The sequence below is a fragment of the Microcaecilia unicolor genome, chromosome 3, assembly GCF_901765095.1.
Source record: "Microcaecilia unicolor chromosome 3, aMicUni1.1, whole genome shotgun sequence".
Classification (NCBI taxonomy): domain Eukaryota; kingdom Metazoa; phylum Chordata; class Amphibia; order Gymnophiona; family Siphonopidae; genus Microcaecilia; species Microcaecilia unicolor.
In genome coordinates this window covers 457,951,400-457,973,392 of record NC_044033.1, presented here as the reverse complement: position 1 = coordinate 457,973,392, position 21,993 = coordinate 457,951,400, and the positions used below count along the sequence as shown (strand labels likewise).

At 44.9% G+C, this 21,993-nt stretch overlaps 1 protein-coding gene across 4 annotated transcripts in view; it reads left to right on the top strand.

Moving 5' to 3' along the window:
• The window catches only part of ICK (intestinal cell kinase), a 233,865-nt gene that overhangs the window by 158,735 nt on the left and 53,137 nt on the right, over positions 1-21,993 (top strand). For all 4 annotated transcript variants that reach the window (XM_030198957.1, XM_030198958.1, XM_030198959.1 and 1 more), the window contains one exon: positions 15,445-15,573. In XM_030198957.1, coding sequence (XP_030054817.1) covers positions 15,445-15,573 — 129 coding nt within the window. The remainder of the gene's footprint in view (positions 1-15,444; positions 15,574-21,993) is intronic.

Below are 21,993 nucleotides of genomic sequence, written 5' to 3'. Positions count from 1 at the left end.
TAGAGTTCTGCCGACCCTTAAGAGAAGGGTTTGTACTCTCTCCCTGCAAGTCTCCGGTCAAAGCTGTGGCAGTGCAGCAGACCTTGGACAACCTGATCCGCCTGGGTGCGGTCGTTCCGGTGCCAGAAAATCAGATTGGCAAGGGACGTTACTCCATTTACTTTGTGGTACCAAAGAAAGGAGGTTCTGTCCGGCCTATCCTCGACCTCAAGGGGTCAATCGGGCCTTGAAAGTGCGGCACTTTCGCATGGAGACTCTCCGCTCTGTTATAGCGGCAGTGAAGGCAGGAGAGTTCTTGGCTTCCTTGGACATCAAGGAAGCGTACCTGCATATTCCCATCTGGCCTCCTCATCAACGCTTTCTGCGTTTTGCAGTCCTGGGCTGACACTTCCAGTTCAGAGCCCTCCCTTTCGGGTTGGCTACTGCTCCGCGGACCTTTTCCAAAGTAATGGTGGTCATAGCGGCCTTCCTGCGAAAGGAAGGAGTACAAGTCCATCCTTATCTGGACGACTGGTTGATCCGAGCCCCCTCTTATGCAGAGTGCGGCAAAGCTGTGGACCGGGTAGTTGCTCTTTTGAGCTCCCTGGGATGGATCATCAACTGGAGAAGAGCCAGCTGCGCCCGACTCAGTCCCTGGAGTATCTGGGAGTTCGATTCGACACCCAAGTGGGCAGAGTGTTCCTGCCAGACAATCGGATTGTCAAACTTCAGGCTCAGGTGGACCAGTTCCTAGTAGCCTCTCCTCTTCGGGCTTGGGACTATGTGCAGCTGTTGGGCTCTATGACGGCCACGATGGAAGTAGTGCCCTGGGCCAGGGCTCATATGAGACCACTTCAACACTCTCTGCTGCAGCGCTGGACTCCGATGTCGGAGGATTATGCTGTGCGCCTTCCCTTGGACCCAGCAGTGCGCAAGGCGCTGAGCTGGTGGATGCAGACAGACAAGTTGTCTGCGGGAATGCCTCTGGTGACCCCGGAGTGGATTGTCGTCACGACGGACGCCTCTTTGTCGGGCTGGGGAGCCCACTGCTTGGGAAGGACAGCGCAGGGGCTCTGGTCTCCTGCAGAGGCAAAGTGGTCTATCAACCTCCTGGAACTCAGAGCCATTCGGTTGGCGCTTTTGGAGTTCATCCCGGTACTGGCGTTGAAGCCAGTAGGGGGTCCTGTCGGACAATGCCACGGCTGTGGCCTATGTCAACCGCCAGGGAGGTACCAAGAGCGCCCCTCTAGCCAAGGAGGCCATGAATCTATGCCAGTGGGCGGAAGCGAACCTGGAACAGCTGTCAGCGGCCCACATTGCCGGAGTCATGAATGTCAAGGCGGACTTTCTCAGTCGCCATACCTTGGAGCCCGGAGAGTGGCAGCTATCTGCTCAGGCGTTCTTGGACATCACGAAGCGCTGGGGCCAGCCGAGCCTAGATCTGATGGCGTCATCGGCCAATTGCCAAGTGCCGCGCTTTTTCAGCAGAGGACGGGATCCTCGATCCCTGGGAGTAGATGCTCTTCTCCAACAGTGGCCAACATAAGAGCTTCTCTATGTGTTCCCGCCCTGGCCCATGTTGGGCAGGGTGCTAGACCGGGTGGCAAAGCATCCGGGCCGGATAATCCTGGTGGGTCCGGATTGGCCCAGACGTCCCTGGTATGCGGACTTCATCAGGCTCTCAATCGACGATCCTCTGCGGCTGCCAGTGGAGCAGGGCCTGTTGCATCAGGGTCCCGTGGTGATGGAGGATCCCTCCCCCTTTGGTCTTACGGCCTGGCTATTGAGCGGCAGCGTCTGAGACAGAAGGGCTTCTCAGACAAGGTCAGCGCCACTATGCTGAGAGCGAGGAAGCGCTCTACTTCTACTGCTTACGCCAGGGTTTGGCGTATCTTTGCAGCGTGGTGTGAAGCAGGCTCACTTTCTCCCTTCACTGCTCCAATTTCTTCAGTGTTGGCGTTCCTGCAAGAAGGTCTGGAGAAAGGCCTGTCGCTCAGTTCCCTTAAAGTCCAGGTAGCGGCTCTGACTTGCTTCAGGGGCCGACTGAAGGGTGTTTCCCTGGCTTCACAGCCAGATGTGGTGGGCTTTCTCAAGGGAGTTAATCACCTGCGCCCTCCTCTGCACTCTGTGGTGCCTGCGTGGAATCTCAACCTGGTGCTAAGAGCATTGCAGAAGCCGCCTTTTGAACCCTTGTCGAGGGCATCACTGAAAGACCTGACGTTGAAAGCAGTCTTTTTTTGGTGGCTATCACTTCAGCCAGAAGAGTTTCCGAGCTCCAGGCACTCTCATGTCGAGAGCCTTTTCTGCAGTTCACTGAGGCAGGAGTGACTATTCGCACAGTGCCTTCCTTCCTGCCCAAGATTGTTTCTCGCTTCCATGTGAATCAGCAGCTCTGTCTCCCTTCCTTTCGTAGGGAGGACTACCCAGAGGAATACTCTGCTCTTAAATATCTGGATGTGAGACGTGTCATCATCAGATACTTGGAAGTGGCCAATGATTTCCGGAAATTGGATCATCTGTTGGTCCTGTTTGCAGGTCCTCGTAGGGGTCTGCAGGCTGCTAAGCCTACAGTGGCAAGATGGGTCAAGGAAGCCATTGCAGCGGCTTATGTGGCCGCGGGGAAGGTGCCGCCTATCCAGCTGAAGGCTCACTGCACAAGAGCTCAGGCGGCCTCGATGGCAGAGGCCTGGTCCGTCTCCTTGGAAGAGATATGCAAGGCGGCAACTTGGGCATCGGCCCATACATTCTCCAAGCATTACCGCTTGACTGTGGCTGCTCGGGCGGAGGCCCGGTTTGGAGCCTCAGTGTTGAGGTCAGGGATTTCAATGTCCCGCCCTGGGTGAGTACTGCTTCGGTACATCCCACCAGTCTATGGATTGATCAGCATGATGATATGGAAGGTAAAATTATGTATCATACCTGATAATTTTCTTTCCATTAATCATAGCTGATCAATCCATAGCCCCTCCCAGATATCTGTACTGTTTATATTCTGGTTGAATTTTAGGTTCAAGTTTAGTCTTCAGTTACTTCAGGAGGACTTCGTGTTCAAGTTTTTTCACTTGGATCCTTCAAGAGTTGAGACGAGTTTGTGTTACAGTGAGCTGCTGTATTCCTCTCCCCTCCGTTTTACGGGGCTGGATTGAGACTTAAATTCTGCCGGCACTCCCTCCCGCTTCGTGCGGCTGTAGGGCAGCTTTGTACCCCTCCCGCTTCGGCGGTGTTAGGGTCAGTCAGCTCCTCCCGCGGTTGCGGTTGCAGGATAAGCCAGATCCCCCCGCATCGGCGGGGTGGTGTCCCTCCCCCGCTCCGCGGGGATGAGCTGGACGGATTCCCCTCCCCCACTTGTGTGGGATGAGCTGGGTTAATTCCCCTCCCCCGTTTCGGCAGTGGTGAGCTGGGCAGAGTGTCCCTTTGTGGGTGTAATTCTCTAAGTGCTGAGTCCTGCGGATGGAGCTTTGATATCGACATACTGAGGAGTTTCCGGCAGCACATGACCACATATAGGGAGGCAAAAGTTTGCTCTCTATCTCCACCTGCTGGTAGATGGACACAACCCACCAGTCTATGGCTTGATCAGCTATGATTAATGGAAAGAAAATTATCAGGTATGATACATAATTTTACCTTTGTGGGGTTCTACCCCAGAGCTTAACTATAAGAGGTTGACATTAAACCCATTTGTTTCCCACATTGGCATTATGGGGCACCCTCAAAAAGAAATTAAGGGGAACACAGCATAGATCAACATATGCCTGGGTAACTCAAGAACCTGGGTTTCCAGGAGAGGGTGGGGGAATAGGGTTTTTTCCACGTGGTTCCAAAGAGGTTTGATTCGTTTTCGAGACTTTTTAGACGATGGGTCCCTTAAAAGTTTCAAGGTACTTAGGAAGGATTATGAATTGCCGGAGACAGACCGGTTTGCCTATCTCCAGGTTAAAAATTATATTGTAAAAGAGAAATGATTAAAGGAAGCTCCTGCAGATTGTGAAAAGTTTGAAAATCTGTGGGGGGATATAGATCTGGGGGGAAAGGGATTTCTAAGCTTTATGGGCATATTAGAGGAAAGGAGTTTGTAAAATTGCCGTACATGATAGCCTGGGAGCCTGACCCTAACAAAGAGTTTAGTGATGCTGAATGGAGGAGAATATGCATGGAGGTGAAAAAAGCTTCAGTCTGTGTACTAATTAAAGAAAATGCATATAAGATACTAAGTACATGGTAGTACATGCCTGACAGGGTAAAAGCAGTGTATCCAGACTCTACAGACAGATGTTGGAGATGTGAGAAGGGAACGAGAACATATTTTCACATATGGTGGGAATGCCCGGTATTACAGGTGTTTTGGGAAGAAGTAACATGCTTATTAACTAAGGCGTTGGGATCCCTTTTTCCTTGTGCGGTTGTGATTGTTAGCTACTAGGAGAAAGATAAGTATTTACCTGAAGTGTGTATGGTAGAAAAATATCAGTGTGTGCCAACCCAGAACAAGACTAAGCTACAAAGTGAAAGTTGCAATGTAGGGTATGGATAGCAGAATATCTGGTTTGGGTGCCAGGCTTGCGCTGTACTGGTCATATGATCAGCGCGGGGGGAGGTGACATCGCCTAAGAGACAGATGCTGCAAGACAAAACCACAGACACAGCAGTGTAGTACCAACACATCCAAGCAAAGTAAAAACGAGACTAAGCTACAAAGTGAAAGTTGCAATATAGGGTACAGGTAGCAGGATATCCGGTTTGGGTGCCAGGCTTATGCTGTACTGGTCATACCCTAGATCCTGCTTTTCTTTCATGTACAGAACTTCATACTACACCAGTATTTCCCAATATTTTTGGTCTGTGACCCCATGATTCTACTACTGGTTGTCATTTCTATAGTGCTACTAGATGTATGTAGCACTGTACAATAAACATGTAAGACACAGTCCCAGCTTGACAGACAAACAGGATAAATAAGGGATAAGGGAATTATTTAAAGTGGGAATTATAAAACAGACATGGGTACTGAACAAGTGGCTTTAGCCAGTGGTGTGCTGGTAAATTTTTAACAACAGGCTCTCTCCCCGGTCCATCTCTGCGCCCCCTCCCCCCCCCCCCCCGTCCACCCTTGCGCCCCCCCCCCCCCCCCACCTCTGCGCCGCCCCAAAATTGCAGAGCTGGCTATAGCTGGGGGGGGGGGGGGGGGCAGCAATGCATTACTCTCTCCAAGAAAAAAAAATTAAATGATCCTAGGTTCCAATCTAATTCATGTTTAATGTGGTATAAAATGCCATAAATAAGTAAATAAATATAAACTTTTAATGTTGAGCACCCGATTCTCAAAGTGAACATATTCCAAACACTATAATGAAAATAAAATGATTTTTTTCCTACCTTTGTTGTCTGGTGACTGTTTTTCTGATCATGCTGGCCCAGTATCCGATTCTGCTGCTATCTGTCCTCTTAACTCCGTTTCCAGGGCTTCCTTTCCATTTATTTCTTTCCTTTCTTCTTCATTTCTGGTCCTCAACTTCTGCCTATTTTCTTCATCCATATGCAGTTTTTCTCCTCTCTTCCTTTTCCCTCATCTCATCTCCTTCCTCACTCTTCCCTCCCCTCCATCCATGTCCAGCATTTCTTCTCTCTCCCCTCCTCTCCCCTGCCCTCCATCCACCCATGTCCAGCGACCCTCCTCTCCCCTGCCCTCCATCCACCCATGTCCAGTGACCCTTCTCTCCCCCTGCCCTGCATGCACCCAGCGACCCTCCCCTGCCCTCCATGCACCCATACCCAGTGACCCTCCTCTCCCCTGCCCGCCATCCACCCATGTCCGGTGACCCTCCTCTCCCCTGCCCTGCATGCACCTATATACCCAGCAACCCTTCTCTCCCCTGCCCTGCATGCACCCATACCCAGTGACCCTCCTTTCCCCTGCCCTCCATCCACCCACCCAATCCAGCAGTGACCCTCCTCTCCTCTGCCCTCCATCCACCCATACCCAGCAACGACCCTACTCTCCCCTCCATGATCCACCCATGCCCAGGGACGACCCTTCTCTCCCCTCCATGATCCACCCATGCCCAGCGACTCCCTAGTTCTCTCCCCTGCCACCCCCTCCCGAGTTGTTAATAGAATTATCCTCCCTCCCGTCACCGATCTGACTCCTTTAATTCTTCGGGGCAGGCAGTCTTACCTGCTCGCTGCAAGCACTGACTCAGTCCCCCGCTGGCGCTGCCGGTTTGCGCTTCAAAATGGCCGCTGAGACTTACAAGGGCGAAGTCTCGCGAGGCCACCTCTGGAAGTCTCGGCGGCCATTTTTAAAGCACGAACCTGCAGCGCCAGCGGGGGAGAGTCAGCACTTGCAGTGGGCAGGCAAGACTGCCTGCCCCGAAGAATTCGTCAGGTCGGTGATGTGAGGGAAGAGGGAGGGAGGAGAGCCGGCTCGCGGGTTTCAACAACCGGCTCGCAAGAGCCGAGCAAAGTTAACAAGCGGCTCTTGCGAGCCGGTGCGAGCCGGCTCCAGCACACCACTGGCTTTAGCCTAGATTCACAGAGGACAAGCAAGCGCAGTGTATTCTTAAATGTGGTGGAGACGTGGAATGATCTCCCGGTGGAGGTTGTAGAGTTGAGGACTGTTCCAGAATTTAAAAAGACATGGGATAAGCATGTGGGATCACTTAGGAAAAGGAAGAGTTAGGGGTAACAGAGAATGGGCAGACTGGATGGGTCATATGGCCTTTATCTGCCGCCATGTTTCTATGTTTCTGTCATTTGATGGAGCCCAGTGTGGAAGCTAACTAACATATAGATGTTTCAAGAAAATTCTAGTAGAGTCCCACCACGCATGCGTGGGTACCTTCCCGCCGGATGCGCAAGCATGAGTCCCTCAGTCTTTGTTTTTCCGCTGAGCAGGGAGGACGTGTCTTTGCAGTCTTCCCTCAGCACTGCTTTCTCTGCTTTTGCAGTGGCTTCATTTTTCTCTTATTTCTCTCTTTTGTTATTTTCCCTTTTAGTTAGTGTTTTCAACCCTTCAACTTTTCTTTCTTTTTCACAACTTGATGGACATGCTTAGGGCCTGAGCACCTACCTTGATTTGGGCTCTGACCCTTTTTGTAGTCCAAAATTGAGGAATTTAATTTGGCCATGATTCTTTTATCAATGTCCAGGAAGACCCCCCAGTGGCTTCAAGAGGTGCGCCCAATGTAATCGGGTGATTTCGGTGACAGACACGCAGTCTTGGTGCATCAGTGCTTTGGGCCTAATCATGACCCTAAATCCTGTTCTTTCTGAAAATGCAGTTGCGGACACAGAGGGTGTGGCAAGTCCAGCAGGAGAGACTTTTTGGCTCCTCGAAGGCCAATCCATTGACATTGGCTCAGAATCATCGATCTCGATGGCTGCCCAGATATCAGCTACCACTGGGCATCAAGGAGGACTTCAACACCCTCAACATCAGGTGCTGATAGTCGGCCCCAGGACCAGTCAGCTTTGGACCTGACACCGAGGACACTTATGGGTTCAATGTCGCCTCGGTACTGAAGGACGGTGATGCTCAACATTGGGGGATGTCTTTGACACAGGCTGCTGGGCGTGCTGGGGCATCGGTAGCACCGGTACCTGAGAAATGCCGGCATGAGGAGGAGCGCTTCCCCCCCCCCCTTTGGTGGAGTTGCCAGTGCACCAGTCTCTGGGCAGTCAGGTTCACACATCCAGTTTGGCACCGGTTTCTCAGCCTTTGCTGATGCCTACCTTCTATCATTTCTATAGCGCTGGAAGATGTACGCAGTGCTGTACACTGAACAAGTAGGAGACAATCCCTGCTCGACAGAGCTTACAATCTAATCAAGACAGACAAACAGGACAAATAAGAGATAAGGGAATTACTTAAGGTGAGAATTATAAAACAGACATTTTTTTTGTTACATTTGTACCCCGCACTTTCCCACTCATGGCAGGCTCAATGCAGCTTACATAGGGCAATGGAGGGTTATTCAACAAGTGAATAGGAGTTAGGAGTTAAAAGCAGCCTAGGTAGGCTTTTAGCCTAGATTTGTAGACGGCCAGAGATGGAGCTTGATGTACCAATTCAGGAAGTCTATTCCAGGTGTGTAGTGCAGCAAGATAAAAGGAACAGAGTCTGGAGTTCACAGTGGAGGAGAAGGGTACAGATAAGAGAGATTTACCCAGTGAACAGAGTTCCCGGGGAGGAGTGTAGGGAGAGATAAGAGTGGAGAGGTACTGAGAAGCTGCAGAGTGAATGGACTTGTAAGTCAATAAGAGGAGTTTGAATTGTATGTGGAAACGGATAGGGAGTCAATGAAGTGACTTTAGAGGGCTAATATGAGCATAGCAACACTGGCGGAATATAAGTCGTGCAGCAGAGTTTTGAACAGATTGAAGGGGAGAGAGATAGGTTAGTGGGAGACCTGTGAGAAGCAAGTTTCGGGTGTCTAAGCAAGAGTTGATAAGAGTGTGGATAAGGGTTTTGGTAGTGCGCTCAGAAAGGAAGGGATAAATTTTGTTGGTGATATAGAGAAAGAAACGACAGGTTTTAGCAGTCTGTTGGATGTGTGCACAGAAAGAGAGAAAGGAGTCAAAGATAGCCCCAAGGTTACGAGCTAGTGAGACAGGGAGGATGAGAGTGTTATCCACAGAGATGGAGAATGGGCGAAGAGGAGAGATGGGTTGAGGGGGAAAGATAAGAAGCTCAGTCTTGGTCATATTTAGTTTCAGATGGTGGTGAGATATCCAGGCAGCAATGCCAGACAGGGAGGCTGAGACTTAGGCCTGGATTCCTGCTGAGATTTCTGGTGTGGATAGTAGATCTGGGAGTCATTAGCGTAAAGGTGATAATGAAAACCGTGGGAGGAGATCAGAGCACCAAGGGAAGAAGTATAGATGGAGAAAAGAAGAGGTGCCAAGACAGAGCCCTGAGGTATACTAACTGATAGAGGGGTAGAAATGGAGGAGGATCCACCAGAGCATACATTAAAAGTGCAATGGGAGAGATAAGAAGAAAACCAAGGAAAAACAGGGCCCTGAAATCCAAGTGAGGAAAGTGTATCAATGAGTAGGTGACGATCAACTGTCAAAAACAGCAGATAGATTGAGAAGGATAAGGATAGAGTAGAGACCTTTGGATCCGGGCAGGAACAGGTCATTGGAGACTTTAACAAGGGCAGTTTCAGTTGAATGTAGAGGGCGAAAGCCAGATTGAAGTGGATCAAGTCAAGACAACAGCGGTGAACGGCACTTTCAAGTATCTTGGATAGGAAATGGAGAAGGGAGATGGGGTGGTAGCTGGAAGGGCAGGTAGGGTTCAATGAAGGTTTTTTTGAGGAGTGGTGTAACTACGGCAAGTTCGAAGGCATAGTTGCAGTGGAAAGTGAAAGATTGAGGATATGACAGAAGAGATGAGAGTAGGAGAGATAGTGCTGAGTAGATGGGTGGGAATAGGATCAGAGGAACAGGTAGTTAATTTGGAGGAGGAGTGAAAATGTGCAGTTTCCTTTTCAGTGATTTCAGAAAAGGAGGCAGGAGTTGAAAGATGGTTGACAGAATGGACTGGGGGAAGGAGAGGTGGAGGTGACTTCGTTGAAAACTCAAGGTTAATCTTGTGAACCTTAACATGAAAGTACTCAACCATAGTCTGAGGAGAAAGTGAAGGAGGTGTTGGAATTGAAGGCCTTTTGAGGAGAGAGTTCAATATGGCAAAGAGACGTTGGGGGTTTGAGACAAGAGAATTTGTCAAGTAGATGTAGTATTCTTGTTTGGCAAGTGAAAGAGCAGAAGGAGGTCAGTAAGAATTTGAAATATATGAAGTCAGGATGAGCACGGGATTTCAGCCAAAGGCATTCAGCAGATTAGACACAGGAACGAAGGTAGCGGATTCTAGAGGTCAACTAAGGCTGGAATTTGGTACGCCTTATCGAACAGGGAATGGGAGGAGGGTATCCAGAGCAGAGGAGAGAATAGTATTATAGGAAGAGACAGCCTCATTGACAGACTTGGATAACATAGTGGTTGAGAAGAGGGATGAAATGCTGGTGGAGAGAGTATAAGAGTTAACAGCCTGAAGATTCCTAAATGAACAGGACTGGGAGGGAGAGTGTTTAAGTGTGGAGGTTATCAGATGATGGTCAGAGAAGGGAAGAACTGAGGTGCAGAAACTGGAGAGTGAGCAGTTGGAAAAGATCAAGACGGTGGTCATTCTGATAAATAGGGGTGGTGGAGCACAGCTGAAGATTGAAGGAGGATGTTAAAGCAAGAAGCTGAGAGGCATAAAAGTCAAAGGAGTCATTGGCATGAATGTTAAAATCCCTTAGAATGAGGGAAGGAGATGAGGGTTTGAGAAAGAAGGAAAGCCAGGAGTCAAAGTCAGTGAGAAAGGAAGAAAGGGACTTATCAGGGAGTCGATAAATGACTGATACTGGAGAGAAGAAAAGTGGGAACAAAGAACCACGGATTCCAGAGACTGGAGCACACAATATCTTGGTAAAAACAAAGTTTAATGAGAAATCAAAAATGACTCAACACAACGCTGTGTTTCGGCCACAGGTCCTACATCAGGAGTCTTTAAAAAGACCGTTTGATTATAATGCTGTTAGAAAGTAAGTCTTTCAACCAGATTTTTTGCCTTACTTTCTAACAGCATTATAATCAAACTGTCTTTTTAAAGACTCCTGATGCAGGCCCTGTGGCCGAAACACAGCGTTGTGTTGAGTCTTTTTTGATTTCTCATTAAACTTTGTTTTTACCAAGATATTGTGTGCTTCAGTCTCTGGAATCTGTGGTTCTTTGTTCCCACTTTTCTTCTCTTGTTGAGTTACTCTGTGGGACCTTTTGAGTTCTCCACATACGTAGATTCTCTTTGATACTGGAGAGATACAGGAATGAATAGACGGATGGAGTGGATTTCGATGGAAGAAAAGCAGTGAGACTGAGATGGAAGAAGAATTTGAAATCTACACGAGGGTGAGAGTAGTAGCCCGACACCACCTCTGCAGCCAACCTGACAAGGCATATGGGAGAAAAGGTAAGCTCTATGACACGGGGCAGCAGCTGAAGCAGAGTCTTCAGGGCAAAGCCAAGCAATTAGTACAAGCAGATGGAGAGTATGAGAGATAAAGAGATCGTGGATGTAGGAAAGCTTACTGGAGACAGAGTGGGTATTCCACAGGGTACATGAAAAAGACAGAGAAGAAGGGGAGGGAAGAGGAACAGAAATGAGATTGGAGACATTGCAGTGTGATCTGCACAAGTAGCCGATCTGGAGGATCAGGATGGAGAATAATATCCCCAGAAGAGAGCAGGAGAAGGAGCAAGAGAATATGGAGAAGAGTGGGAGGGGCATGACGACAGTGTTGAAAATGAGATGCACTCAGACAGAATGAAGATGGTTGAATGAAACGAAGAAAATGTTGAAGCTTGAGAGCTGAGAAGAAGGGAGAAGATAAAACGGATGGTGAGGTGATAAAAGCAGAAGATGGGCAATGCGGTCCTGAGATATACAGTGGCTTCAGATTGAGAAAGAGATTGGGAAGCGATATTATCAAGAAGAAAAGAAATTGTACTGGAGTCATCTGGAATAGCAGAAAGAAAATAAAACCTGTAGCATCCAGACTCTCTGCCATAGGCTTGCGATTGTGCAGACTATAATGGCTGTGTGTTTTTGACTTAGAACCTGCAGTTCAGGAGAGATTAGTGGATGTACCTTGCCAGGGAGACCATCTTTTTAGGGAGAAGGTGGAGGACTTTGCTGACCTCAAAAAGAATCACACTGACGCTACCAGTCCCCCTCTCCATCAAAGGTGGACCCTTGTACCTCCAACTGGTGAGTTTTTCAAATAATCTGTCTCGGTTACACACCTCATTGGCATCAGAAGCCACCAATTGCCCACCAAGAGTATTGTTAATCTTCTCTGGGCACAAACAGGTACTTGTAGAGAATATCTCCGCCCTTCTATGGGCCAATATGGACGAGCCCATGCCACCTTGGGAAGAAAAGAAGGGATTCTATTCCAGGTACTTCTTGTGCCCAAGAAAACGGGGGGATTCTGTTTCATTCTAAACCTAAGGGCACTGAGTAAAAAAAGTTCTGGATGCTTTCCCTGGGCATCCTTCTTCCCATGATGCAGGAAAAAGATTGGCTATACTCTCTGGACTTGAAGGATGCGTATACCCACATATCAATACTTCCCAGTCACAGGAAGCATCTGATTCTAAGTAGGGAAACACCAGTACCAATGTCACATTATGCCTTTTGGTATCGTGTCATTTCCCAGTGTATTTGTCAAATGTCTAGCAGTAGTTGTAGTGTCACCATGCAGACTAGAAGTTTACATATTTCCCTACCTAGATGATTGGCTTGTCAAGAGCAGCTTGCAGGAGGGGGTGCAAGAGTCAATGCAGAGGACTGTTCGGGTGCTGGAGATACTAGGGTTCATCATAAACTACCCAAAGTCCTACCTTGTCCCAGTACAGCAACTGGAGTACATAAGAGCTTGGGCTTTTCTGCCCTAAGTGAGAGCAGATGCCTTGGTAGTAATCACCTCAGAAGTCCAAAGCTGCAAGCAGATCACAGCTCAACAAATGTTGAGGTTGTTGGGCTGCATGGCCTCTACAGTGCATGTCACTGCCATGTGGCACTGATTGCATGATCTATGGTTGTTCTCACTATGATCATGTGACACCTTTGCTTAGAAGTTTACATTGGTTACCAGTCTCTACATGGATAGTTTTTAAGGCTGATTGTATTTAGCATACTGCAGGGGAATTGTTCCTCCGTTCTTCCACAGTTGATAGCTTATCCAGTTCTTCGAATGAATTCCCGTTTTCATTTACTTTATTGTTAGGATTTCCATATGTTAAAAAAGTTTGCTATAAGAGATTTCATGATGGTTCTTTTACTTTTCAAGCTAGTAAATTGTGGAGTTCTGTGTCTGTACAAATTCAGATGATTTTTTGGCTATTTGCAATTCTGCAAAGGATTGGAGAACTATCTTTTTAAATAAGTATTTGAATGAATTACTTTTTAGGGCCTTCTTGATTTTAATTGAGGGTTTTTGAACTTATGTAACCTGCTTAGACATTTCACTGATCTTAGTGAGATGTAAATACCTTGAGTAGAATTGAATAGGTATACCCTTACAGAGTTGGTTTTCAAACCAGACTCATAGAGTTGCAGGAGGTATTCAAGCAGTTTTTGTGTAGGACAAGTAAGAGGATCTAGGGCCTTGCCCTCCAGAGGGCAATCCTTCTCCACTTAAAAGAGTAACACCTCTTAGTGGAGTATTCCACTCCCATGTGGCCCCAAACTTAGGTTTGTGACCCCTTTTGGGGTCCCGACCCACAGTTCGGGAAGCTCTGCCCTGCACTTTGGCTTTTGCACCCGAAATGCATAAACCTGCATTTTTTATCATTAAATGTTTGCTGTCAAACTCTAGACCATTCATCAAGCTATGAATTTGGTTTCTCCTTCAGAGGCAAACCTTTCCCCAAAGTCCTTTGGCAATATTGTTGAAAAGAACCAGACCCATGGACTGATCCCAGCAGTACAGCACTAATAACATCCCTTTGTTGCCCCCTACTCAACTAGTTTCTAACCCAGTCAATCACTTTAGGGCCATACAATATACACTCCATTTATGTCACTTATGTGGAACCAGTACTTTTCATCTCAAGGTCCAAACTCTGATGTTATCTCATCTGGACTACTGCAATGGACTAGACACAGGCTGCATAGAACTTAGCCTGAAAAAATTACAAACCATGCAAAGCACGGCTGCCTGCTGTATACTGGTATACAATACTATACAGTACCTGGAGTTTCAGCATGCATTAAGTTCTTCTTGAGATGTAGAGTGAGATAAGCAGTCTAGATAATCTATATGGTATTTGTCATAATGTTTTTAATTTCCTTAGGAGTCTCTCATGAGGGATTTATACCATCTGAAAATCCTTGTAAACTATGGTTCTCATTTTCAAAGCACATAGACTTACAAAGTTCCATAGTAACTTTATAAGTCTATGTGCTTTGAAAATGAGCACCCTCATCAACTGGTTCCATTCCATCCATATTGACTTTTATACTTAGAAATGTTTTTTTTTTTTTTAAGTTTAATTTCTTTTATTGATTTTTGATACAGATACAATCAAGAGCCCACAATATAACAACAAGTAACATTTTACAAAGTAAGGCAATACCGGAGCTCACATGTAAGAAGCAGCAATCTACATTCAGAATCAAATTAAGTGAAAACAAGAGAGAGGGAGGAAAGAGGAAAAGAAGAGGGAAAGGGGAGGGGGGCTGGAGAATACAAATCAAAGTATAAAGCATGCACATGTCAAAAAATACATCAAATTTAGTACTTATCTTTGTACAGTATCAAAATAAACAACAAGTGGTAGCCATTTTTCCCTATATGAAGCAAAACGAGAAGATTTCTTTGCAAGGTGTGATTCGAATTTGTAAATTTGGAGCACTAAGCTCCACCATTCCTGGTAGGTAGCCTGATGTATAAAGACTTGTTTTTTAATAGCTTGGTAAAATTTGACTTCCTTTGCTAAATCTATGTTGGGCTATCTTCATGAATGTGTGTCTGTCCATATACTTAGTAATTTTGTTCTTAAAGCTTCTCCATCATTTGCCAGCATCAGTGTTAGGCTCTGCAGTCTGTATAGTATCCCAGATAGCCCAAGAAACATTATTAAAAATTGATATCAGGTTTGCCTTAGGATGGTGAGGCTACTTGAGATTTCCTTCAGTAATTAGTGACGTTAAATTTCTGGTGCCATGGTGCTCTGCTATATATTTTTCATGCTAGTAGAAGTAGCCTAGCATCTCTCAACCACTGGCCTTCCCTGAAGAGACAGGCAACTTACCTCTCTGTTCCCATGGATATTTCCTGGGCATTATTTTCCTATTCGCACTGCTGAATATTCCCTAGTATAACGAATCAATCAGAGTTTGTTCTTAATGTTAATTGATAAAATTTGAAGACAGTGCTTTTCAAAAAGTTTTTTTCGATGTGATTTCCAAGTGTATGACTTGGTTACTCTTTTTAGTTTTGTAAACCACTTTGAACTTTACAGTATTGGCGGTATAGAAGTACAATATAATGTAATGTAATAATATCTCCATAGGAAGCAGAAGCAAAGCACTGCTTTGGCTTTTAAGAGCAATATTCCAAATCTTTATAACTTGTATGTTATATGCACCGCATGCACTTTTTAAAGGGAAAGGTGATGTTCAAGGCAAAACTTAGAATGTTAGCATTTCTGATTTTTATGAGGTAACACAATTGGAATCTGAAACAACAAAAGATCTAGTGATGAGAGAGAGTTAGAATGTGTCCAGTCAGCTGTGGGACATGTACCCCAAACTCAGAGCACTGATCCTAACCACTGGATTATCATCATGGGCATACATTTCCATACTTCATGCATAGGCCTCTAGTATGTGTGTCTTTCTTTTTCAATTAGGAGCAAACATCAAGAATACAATAGTGGCCAATCCAAGCAAGGCGTTTACAACCTCCGACCCCTGGCCAAATTCCAGCTTGCCTGTAAAACCTTTAGGTGTGGTTGATGGTGTCAGCAAAAGGCATCCAGGTGAGAAACATTGAAGTTGACACATGTTAGTGCTTGTAACATAGTAGATGATGGCAGATAAAGACCTGCACAGTCCATCCAGTCTGCCTAACAAGATAAACTCATGGCATGTGGTATGATGCGATATAACATATACATATGTCTTGTGAAACAAACTGCATACCGCATCAAATTTATATGAAATATCATTGTTAACCCACAAAGAGGGAAAAAAGTTACTTGAATTCTCAAATTAGACTAGACTATAACCACTCCAGTTTTATATTGATCCCCACTAGTTGCGTACTTTTAAGTTTGAATAATCATTGTTATTTCTTCTATTGAAATGATCCACCATTTGCTGCATACCTGTCAATACCACAGATCTTCAAATCATGTTCATATTATTGTGTGGTTACTGACCATGCGAGTCTTGGCTTTTCTAGTTCAGAAACATTGTTGGTACTCAGCAAGTCAAGTTATGATTATGTTTATCCCACAGATACTTAAAACTATCAAAACGTATTGTAGACAATAGTATACTTTTTCTCTTTTCTCCTGTAATTTTTAGTGTGTCTAACTTTGATTATGTTTATTACAACCCATATATAGTTTAAAACAGGTCTCAACAAATTTTATTCATTTCATTTATTTAGTCTTATATCTCACATTATCCAAATCAAGTTTGGTTCTATGTGGCTTACAGTTTAACAGGGAGTGGGAACTGGATCAGGCTGTTCAGAAATAGACTCAGGACACTGAAGTAAAATTATAGGTGTTTAAGCTGACATGGTACCATGTTTCGGCACATACATGCCAGCCTCAGAAGTCTTGATATGTGTACTTGACAATCACATTTGTCCTTGGCAATGTGTCTCGTGAAATAATCATACTGGTCTTTAAAAAGACCATTGGTAAAAGAAACAAATGATGAATAGCATGTAAAACTCTTCACCAGTTCATGTTTATTTCACAAGGCGCATTGCCAAGGACAAATATGATTATCAAGTATACATATCAAGACTCCTGAGGCAGGCACATATATGCTGAAACACGGTACCATATCGAGTCAGCTTAAATAAACACTTATAATTTCACTTTCGCGTCCTAAGTCTGTTTCTGAAGAGCCTGATCCAGTTCCCAGTCCCAGTTTTTTTATTTTATCCACCCCATGGGATCGCTGTGTTCTTTCCACTTTTTGTGGATTTTTTTTACAGTTTAACAGGCACAGTTTACATTTGAAATGAAACAGCAAATAACACGGTTTACATTTTAAATAGAGCAGCAAGTAAGAATAAACAACAAGTTTAATACCATAATGAAGGACTAGCTATACTAATGATTCATAATGAGTCTGTAATCTTCAGGTATATTACCAGTTTAGTTGTGTAATATGAGATTACTGTGTTAGTGCTGTGATAACTGTTGCCATACTAGGACAGACTGAAGGACCTTACGAGACTGGGCGGCTAAATGGCAGATGACGTTTAATGTGAGCAAGTGCAAGGTGATGTGTGTGGGGAAAAAAGAACCCGAATTATAGCTACGTCATGCAAGGTTCCACGTTAGGAGTTATGGACCAAGAAAGGGATCTGGGTGTCGTCGTCGATAATACACTGAAACCTTCTGCTCAGTGTGCTGCTGTGGCTAGGAAAGCGAATAGAATGTTGGGTATTATTAGGAAAGGTATGGAAAACAGGTGTGAGGATGTTATAATGCCGTTGTATCGCTCCATGGTGCGACCGCACCTTGAGTATTGTGTTCAGTTCTGGTCGCCGCATCTCAAGAAAGATATAGTAGAATTGGAAAAGGTGCAGCGAAGGGCGACTAAAATGATAGCGGGGATGGGACGACTTCCCTATGAAGAAAGACTAAGGAGACTAGGGCTTTTCAGCTTGGAGAAGAGACGGCTGAGGGGAGACATGATAGAGTTATATAAAATAATGAGTGGAGTGGAACAGGTGGATGTGAAGCGTCTGTTCACGCTTTCCAAAAATACTAGGACTAGGGGGCATGCGATGAAACTACAGTGTAGTAAATTTAAAACAAATCGGAGAAATGTTTCTTCACCCAACGCATAATTAAACTCTGGAATTCGTTGCCGGAGAACGTGGTGAAGGCGGTTAGCTTAGCAGAGTTTAAAAAGGGGTTAGACGGTTTCCTAAAGAACAAGTCCATAAACCACTACTAAATGGACTTGGGAAAAATCCACAATTCCAGGAATAACATGTATAGAATGTTTGTACATTTGGGAAGCTTGCCAGGTGCCCTTGGCCGGGATTGGCCGCTGTCATGGACAGGATTCTGGCCTCGATGAACCCTTGGTCTTTTCTCAGTGTGGCATTACTTATGTCCATCAAGCCCAGATCCAGTTGCCAGCAGTGGACAATCCAGATCACAAGTACCTGGCAAGATCCCAAAACAGTACAATACATTTTATGCTGCTTATCCTAGAAATAAGCAGTGTATTTTCCCAAGTCCATTTTAATAATAGCTTATGGAATTTTCTTTTAGGAAGCTATCCAAACATTTTTAAACCCCGCTAAGCTATCTGCTTTTGCCACATTCTCTGGCAACAAATTCTAGAGTTTAATTAAACGTTCAGTGAAGAAATATTTTCTCCAATTCATTTTAAATTTACTGCTTTATAGCTTCATTGTGTGCCCCCCTAGTCCTAGTATTTTTGGAAAGAGTAAACAAGTGATTCACATCTACCCATTCCACTCCACTCATTATTTTATAGTCATCTATCATATCTCCCCTCAGCTGTCTGTTCTCTAAGCTGAAGAGACCTAGTCGCTTTAGCCTTTCCTCATAGAGAAGTCTTTCCATCCCCTTTATTTATTTATTACATTGATAGTCGCGCTTTCCTACACATGGCAGGCTCAATGCGGCTTACATAGTAACAATATAAATAATTATAAAGTCGTAAGAAGAATATACAATTTGTGGTAAACGTAACATTAATGGGGTTATCATTTTTGTTGCCCTTCTCTGTACCTTTTCTAATTCCACTATATCTTTTTTGAGATGCGGTGACCAGAATTGCACACAATATTCAAGGTGCGGTCCACCATGAAGTGATACAAAGGCATTATAATGTCCTCAATTTTGTTTTCCATTCTGTTCCTAATAATACCTAACATTCTATTTGCTTTCTTAGCCACCACCGCCACACACTGAGCAAGTGTGCTGTTGAGACAGACATGGGAAGCAATTGCTTGCCCTGGGATTTGTAGTATAGAGTGTTGCCACGATTTGGGTTTCTTCCAGGTACTTGTGACCTGGCTTGGCCACTGTTTGGAAAACAGGATACTGGGCTAGATGGCAGTATGACTACTCTTATGTTCTTATTTCAACATATCATCAACAATGATGACTAGATCCCTTTCCTGGGTGGTGACTCCTAATGTAGAACCTTGCATTACATAGCTGTAATTTGGGCTCCTGTTTCCCACATGCATCACTTTGCACTTGCTCACATTAAACATCATCTGCCAGTCTCTCAATCTCGTACAATCCTCTTGCAATTTAACAACTTTGAATAACTTTGTGTCGTCAGCAAATTAAATTATTTCACAAGTTACTCACATCTCTAGATCATTTATAAATATGTTAAAAAGCAGCGGTCCCAGCACAGACCCCTGGGGAACCCCACTATCTACCTTTCTCCATAGAGAATACTGACTATTTAACCCTACTCTCTGTTTTCTATCTTTTAACCAGTTTATAATCCACAATAGGACACTACCTCCTATCCCATGACTTTTCAATTTCCTCTGGAGTCTTTCATGTGGTACTTTGTCAAATGCCTTTTGAAAATCCAGATAACACAATATTGACCGGCTCACCTTTATCCACGTTTGTTCACCCCTTCAAAAAAATGTAATAGATTGGTGAGGCAAGATTTCCCTTCACTAAATCCATGTTGGCTTTGTCTTATTAATCCATGCTTTTGAATATGCTCTGTAATTTTGTTCTTTATATTAGTCTCTACCATTTTTCCCAGCACTGATGTCAGCCTCACTGGTCTATAATTTCCTGGATCTCCTCTGGAACCTTTTTAAAAAATCGGCGTTACATTGGCCACCCTCCAATCTTCCGGTACCATACTTGATTTTAAAGATAAATTACATATTACTAACAATAGTTCCTCAAGTTCATTTTTCAATTCTATCAGTACTCTGGGATGAATACCATCCAGTCCAGGAGATATGCTACTCTTCAATTTGTTAAATTGCGCCATTTATCCTGCAGGTTTATAGAGATTTCATTCCGTTTCTCTGACTCGTCAGCTTTGAATACCGTTTCTGGCACCAGTATCTGTCCCAAATCTTCCTCAGTGAAGACTGAAGGAAAGAATTCATTTAATCTCTCCTTTATGGCTTTGTCCTCCCTGAGGACCCCTTTTACTCCTCTGTCATCTAGCGGGCCAACCCAGGGGTAGGCAACTCCGGTCCTCGAGAGCCGCAGGCAGGTCAGGTTTTCAGGATATCCACAATGAATATGCAGAAGATAGATTTGCAAGCACTGCCTCCATGGTATGCAAATCTATCTCCTGCATATTCATTGTGGATATCCTGAAACCTGACCTGCCTGCGGCTGTCGAGGACCGGCGTTGCCTACCCCTGGTCCAACCAATTCTTTTGCTGGCTTCTTGCTTTTTAATATCCCTAAAAGGTTTTACTGTATGTTTTTGCCTCCAATGCAATCTTTTTTCAAAGTCCCTCTTTACCTTCCTTATCAGCGCATTGCATGTGACTATGGAACTTTGGAAGGCTAAGTGCTTTGAAAATGAGCCCTATGGTTTTCTAACTTGTGCTGGGTTTGGCATTATAATTGATATTGTTGACATTTGTACCGCACGCCCTTTTCCCGCAACTGCAGTGTCAGAGGTCTGAGTTCCGCTCAACGTTTTAATGTCGTGGCAGCAGAATCTTGGTATAGTTCTAATTCATACATGTCCCAGACTACTGATTCTTTCTTTCTGGCTTTAGTCGCGATTGCTTCTTTTATCTTAGTCTGCAAAGCATTCCACTATATCTTTTGGCCGGTTTAGGCATCCCCTTCCTAATGTAGGATGAGCTCTAACCAGCCTAATCTCTGACTTGGAGATCTTATTTTGTTCATCTGATAAAAGCATTGCGTCTGTTTTTTGTACTACCGCCTTGCAATCTGTATATTCAGCTCCCTCATGTGCTCCACATATTTGGAGGTTACACCCTCTACTGTGGTTTTCAAGGTCTTCTAGCTTGTCTAGAATATAGGACTTGTGCTTCTTATATTCCTGTTTCCACGAATCAAAACCCATCAAAGCTGCAGCCTGGTCCTCCAGTTGATTCTTGACCTTGTCCACTTTATGGCCCAAATCTGTTATTCACCTTTCAAGTGTTCTAGAATTTTCAGGCCTATTCCTAATACTTCTGTTTCTGAGTGCACTTTCTTTGTTTCACAATGTTGGTTTCTGCTGATGTTGCTATACAGGGCTGTCTACAAGCTCAGATAAGAAAGATGTTTGCACTGTACATGTTTGTTCTGGGGCCTGTTACTGCAGCCCTCAGCACATCCTGTTCAGTGTAGCCAGAGGCCTGATAGTGGTTTTATCAGCAAACTAGTACAAACCAGTTTTAGCTGGACTTATAAGAATAACTGTAGTTAAAACGTGGTAATGACGCTGGAATGTATCCTTCTGGTAAGAAGAGCATATTCCCCCGGGGTTTGGGGTGGGGAATGTGTGTGCTTCCCCCCCCCCCCCTCCCCCCGTGACTATGGGTGGGGATTTGGTCTTTGCAGCTAAGAATCTTTCATTCTTTTCATTCTTTCTTTTGTTTATTTCGCTCAGCTTTGTGTCCTTCATATGGTAGTTTCTTTGTATAATACTCTGTAGAACTGCCCGAAGCTCAGAGCCAGTGATACGTCCTGGTGAGGAACAAACTTTCCTTCCTCTTTTTCCATTTTCTCTGAGTTCAGACTGATTCTTTTACAACTACCAAAGTAACTGATGTTAGGTTTTGTGAGATTACTAATTTTTGCAGATACCAGCTCCTGTTGTAATGAGTAATAAAACCTCCTTTTTCCTGTCTTTTGGTCTCTGTCTGACTTTATTCTTCCTGAGAATAGCTCTAAACGCAGCAATACACAAGTCAGTAGCTACAATGGCCAGCTCTGAATGCACTGCTGTAATATCTGCTTTAATCTCAAATAACAATGTGTGAAATTTTTCCAAGGGGTTCGCCTTATGCTCACCATCTATTTGTTCTTGAGCCTGCAACGATGGTAAACCTCTGTCCAGGTCAGATTGAGCCACTTTGTGGCCGCCATCTTGCCTGCCATGACTGAACCTTGGTAGATCAGCTGATATGCGAATATTGCCAGATCGGGTCGACACAGGATAGATTGGGACATAGAGGTATACTCCACCATGTATTTCTAGTGCAATTT